The sequence below is a fragment of the Oncorhynchus masou genome, chromosome 23, assembly GCF_036934945.1.
Source record: "Oncorhynchus masou masou isolate Uvic2021 chromosome 23, UVic_Omas_1.1, whole genome shotgun sequence".
NCBI classification, from domain to species: domain Eukaryota; kingdom Metazoa; phylum Chordata; class Actinopteri; order Salmoniformes; family Salmonidae; genus Oncorhynchus; species Oncorhynchus masou.
Genome location: NC_088234.1, coordinates 41,626,416 through 41,646,412, shown reverse-complemented (window position 1 = coordinate 41,646,412; position 19,997 = coordinate 41,626,416). Strand labels below are relative to the sequence as shown.

Genomic DNA, 19,997 nt, shown 5'->3' with positions numbered 1-19,997 from the left:
TATTACATGGATTTATTATACTGTAGATGTTCCAAAGGTCTGCTTCAGTGGCTTGTAGGCTGTGTGGAAGCCAGGATATGCTAAATGTGTATGTTAACAGTCACGGGCTGACAATTATGTGACCGCCACAGCCCAAGTCTGATGAAACCAAGTTTGAACTCTTTGGCCTGAATGCCAAGCATCACGTCTGGAGGAAACGAGGCACCGCTCATCATCTGGCCAACACCATCCCTACGGTGAAGCATGGTGGTGGTAGCATCCTGCTGTGGGGATGTTTTTCAGGGCTGGGAGACTTGTCAGGATTGAGGGAATGATGAACGGAGCAAAGTACAGAGATTCTTGAAAACCTGCTCCAGTTGCAGCGACGCTCCCCATTCAACCTGACAGAGCTTGCGAGGATCGGCAGAAAAGAATGGGAGAAACTCCCCAAATACAGGTGTGCCAAGTCTGTGCCGTTATACACAAGACTCAAGGCTGTAATCTCTGCCAAATGTGCTTCAACAAAGTACTGAGTACATAGTTTGAATACTTATGTAAATGTGATTACATTTTTATTTTTAATACATTTGCAAATTTAAAAATAAAATAAAAACTGTTTTTGCTTTGTTATTATGGGGTATTGTGTGTAGATTGATTAAAATTTGTTTTCCCCCCCTCAATGTTAGAATAAGGCTTTAATGCAACAAAATGTGGAAATAGTCAAAGGGTCTGAATACTTTCCAAATGTACTGTAAATGAAGATTGTTTCCAAAGGCCTGCATTAATGACATGGGTTTCTTGTAAAAAGGGAATTGTGAAAATCAAATCAGCTGCTTTTCATTCATCTTCAATGTGGGTGAAAAGGTGTAATAATTGTGTTTACATACCAAATGACGTGGCCTATTGCACTGTTCATTGTCTACTCTTAAAATACAAAATATTATACATTTGACTACTTTATCTGTTGGGGGAAGTAGGTAGCAGTGGGCTGGTGGGAGGAGCAGCTCATTGTAAATCGCTGGAACGGAATCAAACCAATGGAAACAACGCTTCGTTCCATTGATTCCATTCCAGCCATTATAATGAACCTGTCCTCCTACAGCTCCTCCCACCAGCATCTTCTGGGAGGTATAAGAAACAGGACACAAGAAGCTGAAGCCCCGTGAACAACATTGTCTCCTTCAAAGTGCTGGTTATGACAGGAACAACTTGAACGTGTATCGATTGTCATTCTGAAGAGTAAAGTGTAGTTAGTCATTGACAAACCTTTTATTACCCAGTAGTCACAATCGACTGTCTTATACGCAATGTACACCATCACAATGTATTTTCTTAGATGATTTCACTCTAAATATACTGATTTACAAAACAATATTGTGTATGTTAGACAGTTACTGAACAATATCTTTGTAACTTCTGAACATTTTTGGAAAGTTCTATCCATCCTTGACCCAAGTCTCAATTTAGCCATAACTTATGATAGGTAGAGACCATTCTGGACAACAAGAGGGTAAACCTCAAGCACTTGGCCATTCTGGTGAGCAGTATGGCTTTGTAGTTCAGGTAATTGTGTAAACTCCAGTAAGTTTTTTGCAATCATATTTTTTTACTTTTACATGTGACAGATTATATTTGGAGATAAAGCGTTTAATACAAAACACAAGGCCTTATATCTGAACACTGCCAGTCACACGGGAGAAGACAAACTTCCTGTGCACAATATAGCACTGTCTGTGGCTGGTAGGTAGACTGAACAAACTTGACATTGAATTCACTTCACGTCCAATTTGATTTTGATGTTCATCGCCGCCAGCTCGGCAACAAAGTAGCGGAAGACGTATGGCACAGACACCGTATCGATGGAGTCACTCTTGCCGCAGAGGAGGCAGACAGTTTTGCGGTGGCGTGTGGCCGACCAGATGGGTGGTGGTTTCTCCAGTAGAGGGGACAGTAGGCTACCACAGTCCACACACACCTGTGCCACAGAGCGATCAGAGCAATTGAAGAGGCGGTCGTGGAGCAGGAAGGAGGTCCCGTGGGCCAGCAGGGCGTCGCGCTCCATCTCTCCGAAGCGAATGCCCCCCTGGATGTTTCTTCCACCCACCGGCTGGTTGGTCACCTTGTCCCGCGCGCCAGTGGTCCTCACCTGGAACTTGTCGGAGACCATGTGACGCAGCCTCTGGTAGTAGACCACGCCGATGAAGATGTCCGCCTCTAGCTCCAGGCCGCTGAGGCCGCTGTAGAGGCGCTCGGTGCCATAGTGGTTGTAGCCGGCAGCACGCAACATATCCCCAAAATGCTCCAGTGCAGAGTTCTCCTCGGAGAAAGTGAAGGGAGTGGCGTCGTGGCACAGGCCGTGGAGGGCGCCCGACTTGCCGGCCATGCTCTCGATGAGCATGCCGATGGTCATGCGGGAGGGGAAGCCGTGAGGGTTGAACAGAATGTCGGGGGTCATCCCGCTCTCTGTGAAGGGCATGTCCTCGGCAGGCCACAGGCGGCTCAGGATACCCTTCTGCCCATGGCGGCTGGCGAACTTGTCCCCGATGGTGGGGTTACGGGGCACTCGCACGGTGATGCAGACGCGCTTGAAGCGGCCCGAGCCCACGTCATTGCTGCACACCTTGATGTTGTCTACTACACAGCTTTCTTGACTCCTACGAAAGCGAGGGAAAGACAGCAGGTTATAAAATTGCATTAACCCGCTGCATCTGGCAAACTCATCATCATGGAGTAGAGAAATAGTCAACACTATGGTATGACAATGGAAAGAACATTAGGCCAAACTGGATAACTCACTTGTAAAAGTTGACAAAGGTCTGTCCGGTGTTGAGGTTGATGTAGCTGTAGAAGGGGTCTCCATGTTGTAGCACTGCGCCGATGGAGGGCAGCCCATCAGCGTCCAGTTTGTCCATTACCTTGGGGTCACCGGGTTTGACCCCAAACACCAGGTTGTCCTCGCCCTTCATCTTCTGTGCCAGGTCCACCACCTCAGTCTTGTAAACACAGCCATGACCAAAGCCCCTCTCCCATGACGACTTATTCAGGATCTAGGCGCAAACGGAATTAAAATAGAACACGTATGAATATACACACACACACAAAGTATACATGTATTCTACACACACAGCTGGTACAGTGAAATCAGCCAATGGGTAAATAAAAAGTGAATTTATGTAGAGCTAGCTGTCTCACCATGGCGTCCTCCATATCGTAGCCAGTGTAGGAGATCACAGCGACAATGGCGTTGGTGCCGATGGGGTAGTTGTCCATGTTGTAGTGGTCGTACATGACAGGCCTGACCAGAGGGCTCTGAGGGGTCTGAAGGCGGTACAGCTTGTTGTCCGAGCGGTCCTGGAACGAGTGGAGGGGGAAGCCCATGGTCTGTTTACCTGTGGAGGAGAAGATGAGTTTCACCAACATCTACGGGATCATTTTTGAAAAGTCAGGCATTCTAGAAGAATAAAGCACATTTTTTCACATGTAGTGTTCTCTGTATAGGAATTAGCTGAAAAAAAACACAAAAAAAAGGTATCTAAAGGGTATCTGAACTCAGAAAACACCAGAGATGCCTGCTTCTGAAAACTTAGTGCACCCTTACCCATCTGGCACTGGTACATGTTCCTGGGACTCTGGTTGTGGTCCGAGTAAGGGATAAAGTTAGCCACCACACTCAGCATGCTGTGGAGGAAGAGCTCCTGGTGGGTGGTCACACCCGGCTCGATCTCATCCTCACTGATGCCCACGTTGATGTAGAGCTGTCAAACAGGAGAGAGAAGCTAAATTCACAAATGTTTCCGTGTACTCAAACAGAATAAGGTACTGTCCACACAAGAAGCAAACATCACAGCATACTGTAGATTTGAGTGTATAAATGAGATTATAAACTGGGTAGTTCCAGCCCTGGATGCTGATTGGCTGAACGCTGAGGTACATCAGACCGTATACCACAGGTGTGCCAAAATGTTTCTTAAATGCTCTAATTACATTTGTAACCAGCTTATAATAGCAATAAGGCACCTTGAGGTTTGTGGTATATTGCTAATATCCCATGGTTAAGGGCTGTATCCAGGCTCTCTACGTTGCGTCCTGCATAAGGACAGCCCTTAGCTGTGGTATATTGGCCATACCACACCACCTTGGGCCTTATTGCTTAAAATAATTAAGTTAAGTCGGAATGAGCGGCCACACCATACCACAAGCCTCTAATGAATTAGGACTAAAACATATACAGTCCTTCAGAAAGTATTCACAACCCTTTACTTTTAGCACATTTTGTTGTGTTGCAACCTGAATTTAAAAATAGAGTACATTTAGGTGTCACTAGCCTACAGAAATGTTTACAAATTAATTAAAAATGAAATAGCTGAAATGTCTTGAGTCAATAAGTATTCAACCCCTTTGTTATGACAAGCCTAAATAAGTTCAGGAGTAAAAATCTGCGTAACAAATCACATAATAAGTTGCATGGACTGATTGGCTGTTTGAATGACTACCTCATCGCTGTACCCCACACATACAAATAATTGTAAGGACCCTCAGTTGAGCAGTGAATTTCAAACATTCAACAAAGACCAGGAAAGTTTTGCAATGCCTCGCAAAGAGCTCCTATTGGTAGATATATACAGTTCCTTCAGAAAGGTACAGACCCATTGACTTTTTCAAAATGGTAAGTTATATTTTTTTAATCCATTTTAAAATAAGGCTATAATATCCTCAGCAATCTACACACCATAATGACAAAGCAAAAACAGGTTTAGACATTTTACCAAATTTAAACAGAAATACCATTTTTACATACTGTACCAGTCAAAGGTTGACACCTACTTATTCAAGGGTTTTTATTTTTTACTCTTTTCTAAATTGCAGAATACAGGTGAAAGTATCAAAATTATGAAATTACATGAAATCATGTAGTAACCAAAAAAATACATTTTAGATTCTTCAAAGTAGCCACCCTTTGCACAATCTTGGCATTCTCTCAACCAGCTGCATGAGGAATGCTTTTCCAACAGTCTTGAAGGAGTTCTCACATATGCGGAGCGCTTGTTGGCTGCTTTTACTTCACTCTGCGGTCCAACTCATCCCAAACCATCTCAATTTGGTTGAGGTTGGGTGATTGTGGAGGCCAGGTCATCTGATGCGGCTGGAGATTCCCATCTCCCTCACTAGCTTTAAGAACCAGCTGTCAGAGCAGCTCACAGATCACTGCACCTGTTCATAGCCCATCTACCTCATTCCCATATTGTATTCATTTATTTATCTCTATTTGCACATCCATCTTTTGCACATCTACCATTCCAATGTTTAATTGCCATATTGTAATTACTTTGCCACCGTGGCCTATTTATTGCCTTAACTCCCTTATTTGCACTCACCGTTTCTTTTTTTCTACTGTATTATTGACTATGTTTTGTTCATTCCATGTGTAACTATGTGTTGTTATGTGTCGAACTGCTATGCTTTATCTTGGCCAGACCGCAGTTGCAAATGAGAACTTGTTCACAACTAGCCTACCTGGTTAAATAAAAGGTGAATAAAAAAAATAAAAACAATGCAGCACTTCATCACTCTCCTCGGTCAAATAGCCATTACACAGCATGGAGGTGGGGTTTGGGTCATTGTCCTTTAAAAAAACAAATGAAAGTGGGACTAAGTGCAACTCAGATGGGATGGCGTGTCGCGGCAGAATGATGTGGTAGCCATGCTGGTGAAATGGTCCTTGAATTCTAAATAAAATAAGACATTGTGACCAGCAAAACACCCCCAAACCTCCATGCTTCACCTCGGGAACCACACAAGCGGAGATCATCCGTTCACCTACTCTGCGTTTCTCAAAAGATATTGCGGTTGGAACCAAAAATCTCAAATTTGTACTAATCAGACCAAAAAGGACAGATTTCCACTGGTCTAATGTCCATTGCACGTGTTTCTTAGCCAAAGCAAGTCACTTCATATTGGTGTCCTTTAGTAGTGGTTTCTCTGCATCGAAGACCTGATTCACGCAGTCTTCTCTGAACAGTTGAATTTGAGATGTGTAAGTTACTTGAATTCTGTGAAACATTTTTTGGAGTTGCAATCTATGGTGCAGTTAACTCCAATGAACTTATCCTCTTCAGCAGAGGTAACTCTGGGTCTTCCTTTCCTGTGGTGGTCCTCATGAGAGCCAATTTCATCCAATTTCATCATAGCTCCTGATGGTTTTTGTGACTGCACTTATAGGGCTATCTTCTGTACACCATCCCTACCTTATCACAACACAATTGTTTGGCTCAAAACGCATTAAGGAAAGAACTTCCACAAATGACCTTTTAACAAGGCACACCTGTTAATTGAAATAAATTCCAGGTGACTACCTGATGCAGGTTGAGAGAATTTCAAGAGTGTGCAAAGCTGTCAAGGCAAAGTGTGGCTACTTTGAAGAAACTCATAAAATATATTTGGATTTGTTTAACACTTTTTTGGTTACTACATAATGCTATAAGAGTTATTTCATAGTTTTGATTTCTTCACTATTCTTCTACAATGTAAATAATAGTAAAAATAAAGAAAAACCCTTGAATGAGTAGGTGTGTACAAACTTGACAGGTACTGTAAGTATTCAGACCCTTTGCTATGATAATCGAAATTGAGCTCAGGTGGCTCCTGTTTCCATTCATCATCCTTTCTACAACTTAATTGGAGGCCACCTGTGGTAAATTCAATTAACTGGACATGATTTGAAAAAGGCACACACCTGTCTATATAAAAAGGTCCCACAGTTGACAGTATCTATCAGAGCAAAAATCACACCATGTGGTCAAAGGAAAGATGAATAGAGTAAAGTACAGAGATCCTTGATGAAAACCTGCTCCTGAGCTCTCAGGACCACAGACTGGGGTGACGGCTCACCTTCCAACAGGACAACAACCCTAAGCACACAGCCATGACAATGCAGGAGTGGCTTCGGGACAAGTCTCAATGTCCTTGAGTGGGCCAGCCAGAGCCCGGACTTTAACCCAATCCAACATCTCTGGAGAGACCTGAACATACAGTGGGACAAAACAGTATTTAGTCAGCCACCAATTGTGCAAATTCCCCCACTTAAAAAGATGAGGCCTGTAATTTTCATCATAGGTACACTTCAACTATGACAGACAAAATGAGAAAGAAAAATCCAGAAAATCACATTGTAGGATTTTTAATGAATTTATTTGCAAATTATGGTGGAAAATAAGTATTTGGTCAATAACAAAAGTTTCTCAATACTTTGTTATATACCCTTTGTTGGCAATGACAGAGGTCAAATGTTTTCTGTAAGTCTTCACAAGGTTCACACACTGTTGCAGGTATTTTGGCCCATTCCTCTATGCAGATCTCCTCTAGAGCAGTGATGTTTTGGGGATGTTGCTGGGCAACACAGACTTCCAACTCCCTCCAAAGATTTTCTATGGGGTTGAGATCTGGACACTGGCAAGGCCACTCCAGGACCTTGAAATGCTTCTTACGAAGCCACTCCTTCGTTGCCCGGGCAGTGTGTTTGGGATCATTGTCATGCTGAAAGACCCAGCCACGTTTCATCTTCAATGCCCTTGCTGATGGAAGGAGGTTTTCACTCAAAATCTCACGACACATGGCCCCATTCATTCTTTCCTTTACACGGATCAGTCGTCCTGGTCCCGTTGCAGGAAAACAGCCCCAAAGCATGATGTTTTCACCCCCATGCTTCACAGTAGGTATGGTGTTCTTTGGATGCAACTCAGCATTCTTTGTCCTCCAAACACGACGAGTTGAGTTTTTACCAAAAAGTTCTATTTTGGCTTCATCTGACCATATGACATTCTCCCAATCTTCTTCTGGATCATCCAAATGCTCTCTAGCAAACTTCAGACGGGCCTGGACATGTACTGGCTTAAGCAGGGGGACACGTCTGGCACTGCAGGATTTGAGTCCCTGGCGGCGTAGTGTGTTACTGATTGTAGGCTTTGTTACCTTGGGCCAAGCTCTCTGCAGGTCATTCACTAGGTCCCCCTGTGTGGTTCTGGGATTTTTGCTCACCGTTCTTGTGATCATTTTAACCCCACGGGGTGAGATCTTGCGTGGAGACCCAGATCGAGGGAGATTATCAGTGGTCTTGTGTGTCTTCCATTTCCTAATAATTGCTCCCACAGTCGATTTCTTCAAACCAAGCTGTTTACCCATTGCAGATTCAGTCTTCCCAGCCTGGTGCGGGTCTACAATTTTGTTTCTGGTGTCCTTTGACAGCTCTTTGGTCTTGGCCATAGTGGAGTTTGGAGTGTGACTGAGGTTGTGGACAGGTGTCTTTTATACTGATAACAAGTTCAAACAGGTGCCATTAATACAGGTAACAAGTGGAGGACAGAGGAGCCTCTTAAAGAAGAAGTTACAGGTCTGTGAGAGCCAGAAATCTTGCTTGTTTGTAGGTGATCAAATACTTATTTTCCACCATAATTTGCAAATAAATTCATTAAAAATCCTACAATGTGATTTTCTGGATTTTTTTTCTTCTAATTTTGTCTGTCATAGTTGAAGTGTACCTATGATGAAAATTACAGACCTCTCATCTTTTTAAGTGGGAGAACTTGCACAATTGGTGGCTGACTAAATACTTTTTTGCTCACTGTAGCTGTGCAGCAATGCTCCCCATTCAACCTGAGAGCAGGGCTGCCCAACCCTCTTCGTGGAGATCTACCGTCCTGTGGGTTCAGTCCAACCATAATTTAACACATCTGATTCTACTTATTAGCTGCTCAACAACACCCAAACACTGGGAGACAAATTCACCTTTCAGCAGGACAATAACCTAAACACAAGGCCAAATATACACTGGACTTGCTTACCAATACAACATTAATGTTCCTGAGTGCACTAGTTACAGTTTTGCCTTAAATCTGTTTGGAAATCTATGTCAAGATTTGAAAATGTCTGTCTAAAAATGATCAACCACCAACTTCATAGAGATTGAAGAACTTAAACAAGAACAAATGTGCAAATATTGTACAATCCAGGTGTGCAAAGCTCTAAGACAGACTTACCCAGAAAGCTGATTCAATAAATGTTAGGTGATTCTAACAATGTATTGACTCAGGGGTGTAAATACTTATGTAAATGTGATTTCTGTATTTCATTTAATACATTTATAACAACATATTTTCACTTTGTCATTGTGGGGTATTGTGTGTAGAGGGGGGAATTTTTTAAATTTATTACAACAAAATGTGTAATAAGTCAAGTCGTATGAATACTTTTCTGAAGCCACGGTCAGACTAACCATCTACAAGTAAGTAGGTACTGACATGACACTACCAACCAAACTCAATAAACAAACTCCAACAATTACTGTCCTAGAGTTGACAAAACAAAGAATCACTGACAAGACCCTCAGCTTGAAAACTAGTTTGATCTAGCATCCCTCCTTGTCCCAGAGGCTATGAATAGTAACTAGGGGGTTTACTAAGGATGCCCAGGAATTTAGATATTTTAAGCAGCTTGCGACTGTAGTACCTGTTCAAAGGTGCCGATCAGTTCCTGCTGGCCCAGGGCCAGGTTGTGGACAGGCCTCACCATGCGGCAGGGGGTGGTGAAGAGGTACAGGCCTGGGTACATGCTGGCCTTGCTGGTCTGGGGAACCAGAACTATCTCAGTCCAGGGAGGGATCTTCTTCTCCTTCAACACCTGCAAGAGAGTGGCATGAACTAGAATGAGTAAGAGGCAGAAAAACCTTACCAGCTGCCACTATTCATGTGCGATGAATTAACCTATTACATAAGTGAGTGATGATCAAACCCATGTTATAACTGCAGATGGTTGGGAGACGCCCTGCCATACCTTGAACCTGCGGAGGGAGTCTGCGAGGAAGGGGGCCAGATCATTCTCTACCCAACCCACCATGGCACCATCCAGGAGCACAGGATAACAGTCAGTGTAGGCCCTGCCAGGAGAACCATCCACAGGAGTCACACCTGGAGGAAAACGATGGGACAACACAACCGCATATAAACGACTGAGCATTTTCACACATCGACACACAGTATGCACGAATAAACCTTAGGACCCAATAGGTTCCAGCTGCATGCCAATCGCAATGAGTGACGTAACCTTGGAAATCCTGTCACGTTCAATCCCAGGCCTTTGTGTTTTACTTTGGACACATGTTCAGTGTTTGTCATGTACAACTACCCCATTGGAACCAACAGCATAGTCTCTGATCTCCAACACGGGCTACGACATGGAGGACGCCATAGTGAGGCAGCTAGCTACACATTCACAATTCCCAAGTTTGTCTGTACTCACCGAGGGAGCAGAGCAGGGCAGGGAGGGTGGTGGTGGGCAGGGCCGGGGCTATGATTTCACAGTGGGCCGTCATGTGGTTCATGAGGCCGCAGGGCTCTCCGTCGGGGGTGTGCACGGGGCACAGGAAGCCCCAGGACTCGGGCAGCAGACGACGTACAGAGGTGGTCCTCATCTTGGCAAAGGCTGCCCCTCTGTGCACGCAGCGGAAGTGGGACAGGTAGCGGATGAAGTTGAGCTTGTCGGCCACCACACACAGTCCCGTGTTCTGGAGCATGCCCAGACCTGACGGCAGGAGGGAAGAGGAACAGAATCTCAGGACCAGCATGTGTTTCTAGGTAACTTATACACGTCATGTATATCTGCATAACTCCAAATAAAATAGAGAAGAATAGAACAGTGGATACGTTGTAATGACAAATAAGTAGAATGTTTTGTATCACAGCATACCCGTCTTTGAAGTGAGATTCCCAGTGGCTAGCAGATACTCAAAGGGATGGGTAACATCAGAGCCCATGTTGAACATCTTCACCAGATTATCAGAGCTCACCCCACCAGTAAGCCTATGGGCCCTCTTGTCCATAGACAGTTTCACAGACACCATCCAGGCAGCCATCTTCTCCTATCATCACATAGCAAATGGTTAAAACACATCCTACAGAGGAATTATATGACCTGGAGGACAACTAGTGTGATTTTAATACCAAGGCCTTACAGTCAAGGTTTCACCGCTAGCATTCTGGCCTGACATTGTTGTGGTGTTTTTACATTACCCATGCCAAACATGACAACTTCTGTTCCCCACAATGTTGTAGTATCTTGACAAGAAATTGTTTTTGGATTCACCAATACGTCAGATCCAGAACTGTTCATCATTTGTCAGTAGTCCAGTGCAGGGCTGTCCTGATGTCTGAACTGACCTTGAGAAACATTAGGTAGAGCCGTCCTGGCGTGAGCACCTCCTGACACATCAGACTGTCCGGGTTCTCCTCCATGCACTCCTGCTTGGCAAACGTGAATAGCTTCCGCGTCATCAAACACAGCAGGTAGAACTTCTCCACGTCCGACCTCAGGTGGATACAGATGCACTGGCTGAACAGAGAGATACGACACATTCCATAAAGAGTGTGTGTGTGTGTGTGTGTTGGTAGAGCATGGTGCTTGCAACGTCAGGATAGTTGGTTAGATTCCATACACCAAAAAAAAAAAAAAGACCCACTCATGACTAAGTCATCATAATAAGTGTCTGCTATAGGCATTCACTACATGGCCAAAAGTATGTGGACATCCCTTCATATTAGTGTATTCGGCTATTTCAGCTACACCAGTGGCGGACAGGTGTATAAAAATCGAGCACACCGCCATGCAACCGCCATAGACCAACATTGGAGGTAGAATGACACGTACTGAAGAGCTCAGTGACTTTCAACGTGGCACCGTCACAGGATGGCACCTTTCAAAACAATTCAGTTCACCAAATTTCTGCCCTGCTAGAGCTGACCCGGTCAATGTCTTTAGAATGCAATTAAAAATGAAAAGCTGAAATGTCTTGAGTCAATAAGAATTCAACCCCTTTGCTATGGCAAGCCTAAATAAGTTCAAGAGTAAACATTTGCTTAACAAGTCACATAAGTTGCATGGACTGCATTACTTTTTGAATGACTACCTCATCTCTGTACCCCACACATACAGATAATTGTAAGGTCCCTCAGTCGAGACGTGAATTTCAAACACAGATTCAACTGTAAAGATCCAACTGTAAAGACCAGGGAGGTTTTCCAATGGCTCGCAAAGAAGTGCACCTATTGGTAGATGGGTAATAAAAATTAAAAAAAGCAGACATTGAATATCACTTTGAGCATGGTGAAGTTTTTAATAACACACTTACTCTAGCAGGTAGTTGGCACACTGTTCATGGGTGTACCACTCTGGCAGGTTCATCTTGACCCGGAAGCGCTCGCCCAGGTAGTTGAGCACCTTGCCGCGGGTGATGCATCCCTCCTCCATGACGAGTCGCAGCATCTCAGACACACAGCTCTTGTAGAAGGAGTTCGCCTCACGACCTTTGATCAGCTCCTGGTAAATCTGGAAGTCTGTGAAGTCCACTAGAGCCTGGCCAAAACAGAAAGGCAATGTGGTTAAAATGTTAAATATATACTGTAATTTCATACAGTATAGGCCATATGGCCCAATTCTCATAACATTCTTATGTTTCGCATGCATAAAAACCTAGTGGACAGACTTTAATGTCACATGCAAGTTCCTATTCCAAATATCACTGCTCCATCTCACCTTTAGTGCAAAGCCCAGGGGGAGGAAGAAGAGCTCTTTCTGGTATATGAAGTTGAGCATCACAGTCCCATTGTCCAGGTAATGCAGGTTCATATTGATAGCGGTGTGCTCCTCCTTCACACAGTGCATTGAGACACCTGGGGAGACAGACAAAGAATAGCTTTAGCTTATGTCTGCATCAAGGCGATCGGACTGCGCTAATCAAATGTTAGGCTACTTATAGTAGGCCATGGGACTCAACTGCTCCAACAATGCAATGTTCGGCTTGTACATTAACACCCTCCACATTCTGTACATTAACTGCCTTGCGTACCATACTGAGTGTATCCCTGGCCTCTGTTCTTCCACTTCGGCCTTGACATAGCGATAGGGTAGTTCCTCCTTGGCATGATCAGCATGCGAATAACCTTCTCGTTCCCATTCACAATAAAATAACCACCCATTTCCTGTTTCAATGAGGATGGAGAGAAAGAGATTGAATCTAAAGAAATGTAAAGACACATTGCAAACTGTAAAATGTAAGTGTAAAAGTAGAAAAATGTGCCTTGATTTTTGCGTCGAAGCATAAATGATCAGATTGACTGGTTCCCACAGATCAGGGTTTTCCATTGTGAAAATGTAGAGCAGGACATTTGACCGGCAGCATTTTAATTTACCGGCCATATATGCATTGGGTACATAACCTGATTAGGGTGGCCACCCAGGGAGCGTGACGTTAAAGATTGGGGAATGAATTTCACCATAAAAATGCACCATTTAATAAAGCATTCCATGTATCATCGCATTTGCAGGCCTACTATTCATAATGTGATAAGTAGACGGAATAGTCATAATTTAGGCTAATAATAAGTCAGCTTTCTTTGGATGGAAAAAAACAGCAACCTATGAGCCTATGTTAGTCTACTATCCCCATAGAAGAAAAGTTTACATATTCTATTGGTCAGCTTACCTAGAAGGAAATAGCCCAAACAGACTCAGGGATGATATATATCAAATTCACACAACTAGTAGGCCTAGGCTACATGAAGAAAAAAAAAGGCTACTGGTTTCAATGGCATATGGAAGTCATATGAAATAACTGCCTTCACGTATTTGTTCAGATTTTTCCTAGGCTACTTGAAAGCAAGGTAAAACATGCCTCGTAATATGTACTAAAACGTTAACTTTTCAAACAATTAAGTAGGTTTATAGGTTTTCAAAATGCATACCGCCTCCAGCTCATTGCTAAGTGGTGTGTGACGCACTGATGAAGCCTGCCTTCTCTTGACTATGCATTTGAATGGCGAATGGAGAGGCAGCTTCAATTACCAGTTGAGAAATAAAAATATTAGCCATTTTTAACACACGAGTGCATTTAGAATCATTGCACAATGACTGGGCGTGTAAAAGTGCTGCCTGACAGATTTTCCATTCAAAGGCTCTGTATCTGTATGCCGTGCCCATGTGATAAGATAACTAATATGCACACATGGCAATTTAATTCCACAGATTTATGCAAATTAACTCATAGACCGACAAGCATGACCGGTCAAATGTATTTACATAAACTGGTATTTCTATCAATGAATAGGCTAAAAAGCCTTATTTTGCAATGGGATTTTTTTCTTTCTTCTCCCAGACAATTGGCCGATGGCAATTTTATTTAACTGCTTTAAAAGCCAGCTATTACCGGCTAAAGGAAACCCTGTCACAGCACGGGTAGGAAGCGTGCCATTCTCCTACCTCAGCCTCCTCATGGTGCTCAATGAGCTCTTTGGGAGGGAGCCCATGTAGGTTACACAGCCGAGACTTCACCATGATGGGCAACTGGCCCAGAGACTGCTTGATGATGCCTTTGGGAACCCCATTCACGGACCAGCTGACATCTGCCTGTGAAGAATCACAGCACAAAACTTAAATTCATCACAATGGGTAAGTCTTGTGATAGATTGTAGAAAGACCTCGTCTTGACCGTCATATACAGTACAATCCATATGGTACAGGTGTTGGGTTTGCAGGCAAGCTTACCACGAGCTTCCCCCGGTAGGAGCAGCGCCTCCCTCTGCACTCTGCTGGGAACACCCTCAGGTCCCGGCAGATGCTTCCTTTGCCCACCACTGGTTTAAAGATGGTGGCCTCCACAAATGCCAGGCTGATCCGGTCATTTTTAAACATAAACTCCAAGGGACGGATGGCCTGAAAAGGAGAAATGGAACAAACATTTTTACATGAACTCTCCAAACCCATGGTTTTGCATGACAGATATCAACTACAACCAGGTTGCTGCATAGTTACAGATTAAGTCACATTATCTGGTGTAACAACCAAAAAATGTTGGTATCCATTACTGTGAATTACAGGTTAGGTACAGTTGTGTAGCACATCATTTTCAACCAACCTTGACAATTTCAAATCTCTCATTGATTGAAACAGGTGGGTCTTCCCCAAAGTGCCGCATGTCATGACACCCATCTTAATTAATGACAAGATTTGAAATAGACAAGATGGCGGTGTACAAGTTGTTGGATTAACAAAATGGCGGCAGAAGAAATGGCAGTTTTATGGACTCCTAACCAATTGTGCTATTATGTGGGGGTTTTTGCGTTATTTGCAACTTATTTTGTACGTAATGTTTCTACAACCGTATCTTACGGCAGAAAATAGCTTATGGATATCAGGACAGCGATCACTCACCTCGGATTAGACAAAGATTTTTTCTACAACAAAGACGAGGCACAAGACATTCTCCAAACACCCCAAAGGACCGACAACCCCGTTATTTGCAAGAGAAAGCGATGCAGGTACAGAGGACAAAGAGCCGGATGCCTGGTCAGGACCCGGAGAAGGCAACTGGGAAAGCTGTCGTTAGCGTCAATATTACTCGCCAACGTGCAATCATTGGACAATAAATTAGACGAGGTACAATCACGAATATCCTACCAACGGGACATGAAAAACTAATATCCTATGTTTCACGGAATCGTGGCTGGATGACGACAGATATTCAGCTAGCGGGATATACTCTGCACTGGCAAGATAGAACAGCAAACTAAGGTAAGATGAGGGGTGCCTAGAGTGTTTTCAGCTATACTTTTCGTGGCTGTTTATTTACCACCACAGACAGATGCTGGCACTAAGACCGCACTCAGTGAGCTGTATATGGAAATAAGCAAACAGGAAACCACTGACCCAGAGGCGGCGCTCCTAGTGGCCAGAGATTTTAATACAGGGAAACTTAAGTTTTACCAACATGTTAAATGTGCAATCAGAGGGGGAAAAATTCTAGATCACCTGTACTCCACACACAGAGACGCGTACAAAGCACCCCCTCGCCCTCCATTTGGTAAATCCGACCACAACTCTATCCTCCTGATTCCTGTTTCCAAGCGAAAATTAAAGCAGGAAGCACCAGTGACTCGGTCTATAAAAAAAAGTGGTCAGATGAAGCAGATGCTAAGCTACAGGACTGTTTTGCTATCACAGACTGGAACATGTTCCGGGATTCCTCCGATGGCATTGAGGAGTACACCACATCAGTCACTGGCTTAATCAATAAGTGCATCGATGACGTCGTCCCCAAAGTGACTGTACGTAAATACCCCAACCAGAAGCCATGGATTACAGGCAACATCCGCACTGAGCTAAAGGGTAGAGCTGCCGCTTTCAAGGTGCGGGACTCTAACCCGGAAGCTTACAAGAAATCCTGCTATGCCCTGCGACGAACCATCAAACAGGCAAAGCGTCAATACAGGGCTAAGATTGAATCATACTACACCGGCACAGATGCTCGTCGGATGTGGCAGGGCTTGCAAACTATTAGACTACAAAGGGAAGCACAGCTGCGAGCAGCCCAGTGACACTAGCCTACCAGATGAGCCAAATCACTTCTTTGCTGGCTTCGAGGCAAGCAAGACTGAGGCATGCATGAGAGCATTTAGCTGTTCCGGACGACTGTTATCACGCTCTCCGTAGCCGACGTGGGTAATATCTTTAAACAGGTCAACATAGACAAGGCTGCGGGGCCAGACAGATTACCAGGACGTGTTCTCCGGGCATGTGCTGACCAACTGTCAGGTATCTTCACTGACATTTTCAGCATGTCCCTGACTGAGTCTGTAATACCGACATGTTTCAAGCAGACCACCACAGTCCCTGTGCCCAGGAACACAAAGGCAACCAGCCTAACTGACTACAGACCCGTAGCACCCACATCCAAAGCCATGAAGTGCTTTGAAAGGTTGGTAATGGCTCACATCAACACCATTATCCCAGAAACCCTAGACCCACTCCAATTTACATACCGCCCAAACAGATCCACAGATAATGCAATCTCTATTGCACTCCACACTGCCCTTTCCCACCTGGACAAAAGGAACAATTATGAATGCTATTCATTGACTCAGCTCATCACTAAGCTAAGGATCCGGGGACTATACACCTCCCTCTGCAACTGGATTCTGGACTTCCTGATGGGCCACCCACAGGTAGTGAGGGTAGGTAGCAACACATCTGCAACACTGATACTCAACAGGTCTCTGGTGCTCAGTCCCCTCCTGTGCTCCCTGTTCACCCACGACTGCATGGCCACGACTCCAACACCATCATTAAGTTTGCAGACGACAACAGCCTGATCACAGACAATGACAAGACAGCATATTTTAATTTAACCTTTATTTAACCAGGCAAGTCAGTTAAGAACAAATTCTTATTTTCAATGACGGCCTAAGAACAGTGGGTTAACTGCCTGTTCAGGGGCAGAACGACAGATTTGTACCTTGTCAGCTCGGGGGTTTGAACTCGCAACCTTCCGGCTACTAGTCCAACGCTCTAACCACTAGGCTACCCTGCCGCCCCATAGGGAGGTCAGAGACCTGGCCGTGTGGTTCCAGAATAACAACCTATCCCTCAACATAACCAAGACTAAGGACTACAGGAAAATGAGGACCGAGCACGCCCCCATTCTCATCGAAGGGGCTGTGGTGGGGCAGGTTGAGAGCTTCAAGTTCCTCTGTGTCCACATCAACAAACTAGAATGGTCCAAACACACCAAGACAGTCGTGAAGAGGGCACGACAAAGCCTATTCCCCCTCAGGAAACAAAAATTATTGGCATGGGTCTTGAGATCCTCAAAAGGTTCTACAGCTGCAATGCCAAGAGCGTCCTGCATTGCCCCCACCCACCCCCCCAAACCCTCCTCCTACGCTGCTGCTACTCTCTGTTTATCATATATGCATAGTCACTTTCACTATACATTCATGTACATACTACCTCAACTGGGCCGACCAACCAGTGCTCCCGCACAGTGGCTACCCGGGCTATATGCATTATGTCCCACCACCAGCCAACCCCTCTTTAACGCTACTGCTACTCTCTGTTCATCATTTATGCATAGTCACTTTAACCATATCTACATTTACATACTACCTCAATTAGCCCGACTAACCAGTGCCTGTATATAGCCTGTCTTTTTACTGTTTTATTTATTTTCTTATTATTAACCAAGCACCTTTTTTTGCACTATTGGTTAAATCCTGTAAGCATTTCACTGTAAGGTTGTTGTATTCGGCTCACGTGACAAATAAACTTTGATTTGATTACTTCATGGAGCAAAATATTGATTTCTTTAAATAATGGAGCATTTTCAAAGTCCTAAACGCACCACTTGCAAGTGGACACAAGACATATTAAAAAGATACGTTTGGCCAACATTGTGGCTTGGGGAGGCACGGCTGACACAGCATTGACTGTCCCACGTGAAAGTTCGCCTACCTGTACAGCACGACACAGTCCTTCTGAAACTGCTTGGTCAAACGACTCAATATGAGCCTTCGTTAGGTCCTGAACAGCGGCATGTTGTTTTTCCTTCGGTATGCCGTAGCCTGCTTCTGTTAAATGTTTAAGGCTTGGACTTGTCAGTAAACTACTCCACTTACTCGCAAAATCCATGCTTATTCTTGTTTACCACATGCGCATAGTTACACAGGAAGTACAATCGTTGTAATAGGAAGTGAGTTAAAGGTCAATTCCTTTAAAGGGACAGCATCCAATTTTCAGAGCTATCAAACAAAATCAAACCGTCTTGTTGAATGTAATTGTATTAGTTTGGTTGACTATTCATAGAAGTGAGAAAAGGGAATTACCAAACAGCATCTAAAGTGTAATGCTATGTCTAAATCAGTTTCAGCATCAAAGATAATGTCCACTGTAACCAAACAGCTAGAGGTCTATAGATATCAGATCTCAGTTGCTCTATGTACTGATTGTGGCCGTGTTCGAGAGCATCAAGACCGTGATAAATGGGTAAATTGTGACTGACTTGACAACGGGCGTGTTTCTCTTCCCAACTGTCGCCTGCCATATTTTACAAGTAGTTGGATAGGTATTTTACATAAGCCAACCACATCATGTTATAGAAATCTGTCAGTCTGACGTGGCACACAACCATTGGTTGATGCATCAAACATTTGATCAGGGGAATTTGACCAACGTCTGTCATTAACTGACAGATTGCTAACATTTGTGGTTAGCCGATACTTAAAACACCTATCCAGGCATTGTAAAATTTGGCAAAGGAACGCACCAACAGAGTAGTTATTTACGATGCAAGGACATTTGGAGATCTGTCAATCTCGACTCGCCTTTGAAGTCGGCTGCAATGTCGAACTCGCCCTTTGTGTTGGTCGATTGCAGTCATCATGACTGCCATTTGTTGGATCCTGTATTTTACATTATATCCATTACCATATATATGATTGAATATGATCTGCTGTTGGCTTGTGTGGATGTATGTATGTGTTATGCAACATAGCTGACTTGAAACATTGTTTAATAAAGAGCGTGTGAATTTTTTCAGCTTTTTGTTAAAAATCGCGCAAAATTTCAACGTCCTGCTACTCATGCCAGGAATATAGTATATGCATAAGATTAGTATGTGTGGATAGAAAACACTGAAGTTTCTAAAACTGGTTAAATCATGTCTGTGACTATAACAGAACGTTTGTAGCAGGCAAAACCCCAAGGAAATCTGTTCACAAAAAACACACAAAAAATATCACTCCGCCAGTCTCTGTTTTGTCTATGGCAAGAGAAAATAGATACGGCCCGGTTAACAGTTCCTACAGTTTCCGCACGATGTCGCCAGTGTTGGGAATTGGGTTGAAGTTAATCCTTGGTGAAATGAGAAATAGGCACTTCCTGTCATCGAGTACAGAAGAGAAAGTTATGGAAGAGAGAAAATCGTCCATGATTTGTTGACTTGCTGCTATTGAATACAGATCGCTCCGTGATCAATTTGATTGATTATTAACGTTTACTAATACCTAAAGTTGGATTACAAAAGTAGTTTGAAGTGTTTTGTCAAAGTTTATAGGCAACTTTTTTAATTTAAAAAAATGATGTTGCGTTTTTGAAACAGAGTTTTTTTCCTGGATCTGACGGTCTTAATAATTTTACCTTTATTT

At 43.7% G+C, this 19,997-nt stretch overlaps 1 protein-coding gene across 1 annotated transcript; it reads right to left on the bottom strand.

Moving 5' to 3' along the window:
* Positions 1-538: 538 nt before the first annotated feature.
* On the bottom strand, positions 539-18,513 carry polr1b (RNA polymerase I subunit B). Its single transcript, XM_064932147.1, has 15 exons — positions 18,307-18,513; positions 14,566-14,733; positions 14,281-14,427; positions 12,872-13,004; positions 12,559-12,695; positions 12,155-12,378; positions 11,187-11,358; positions 10,717-10,888; positions 10,270-10,551; positions 9,805-9,938; positions 9,481-9,651; positions 3,578-3,734; positions 3,172-3,368; positions 2,776-3,026; positions 539-2,633 (listed from the first exon to the last, which is right to left on the bottom strand). The coding sequence occupies exons 1-15, from the start codon at positions 18,481-18,483 to the stop codon at positions 1,751-1,753; spliced, it is 3,405 nt and encodes a 1,134-aa protein (XP_064788219.1). The 5' UTR covers positions 18,484-18,513; the 3' UTR covers positions 539-1,750.
* Between the last annotated feature and the right edge of the window lie 1,484 nt (positions 18,514-19,997).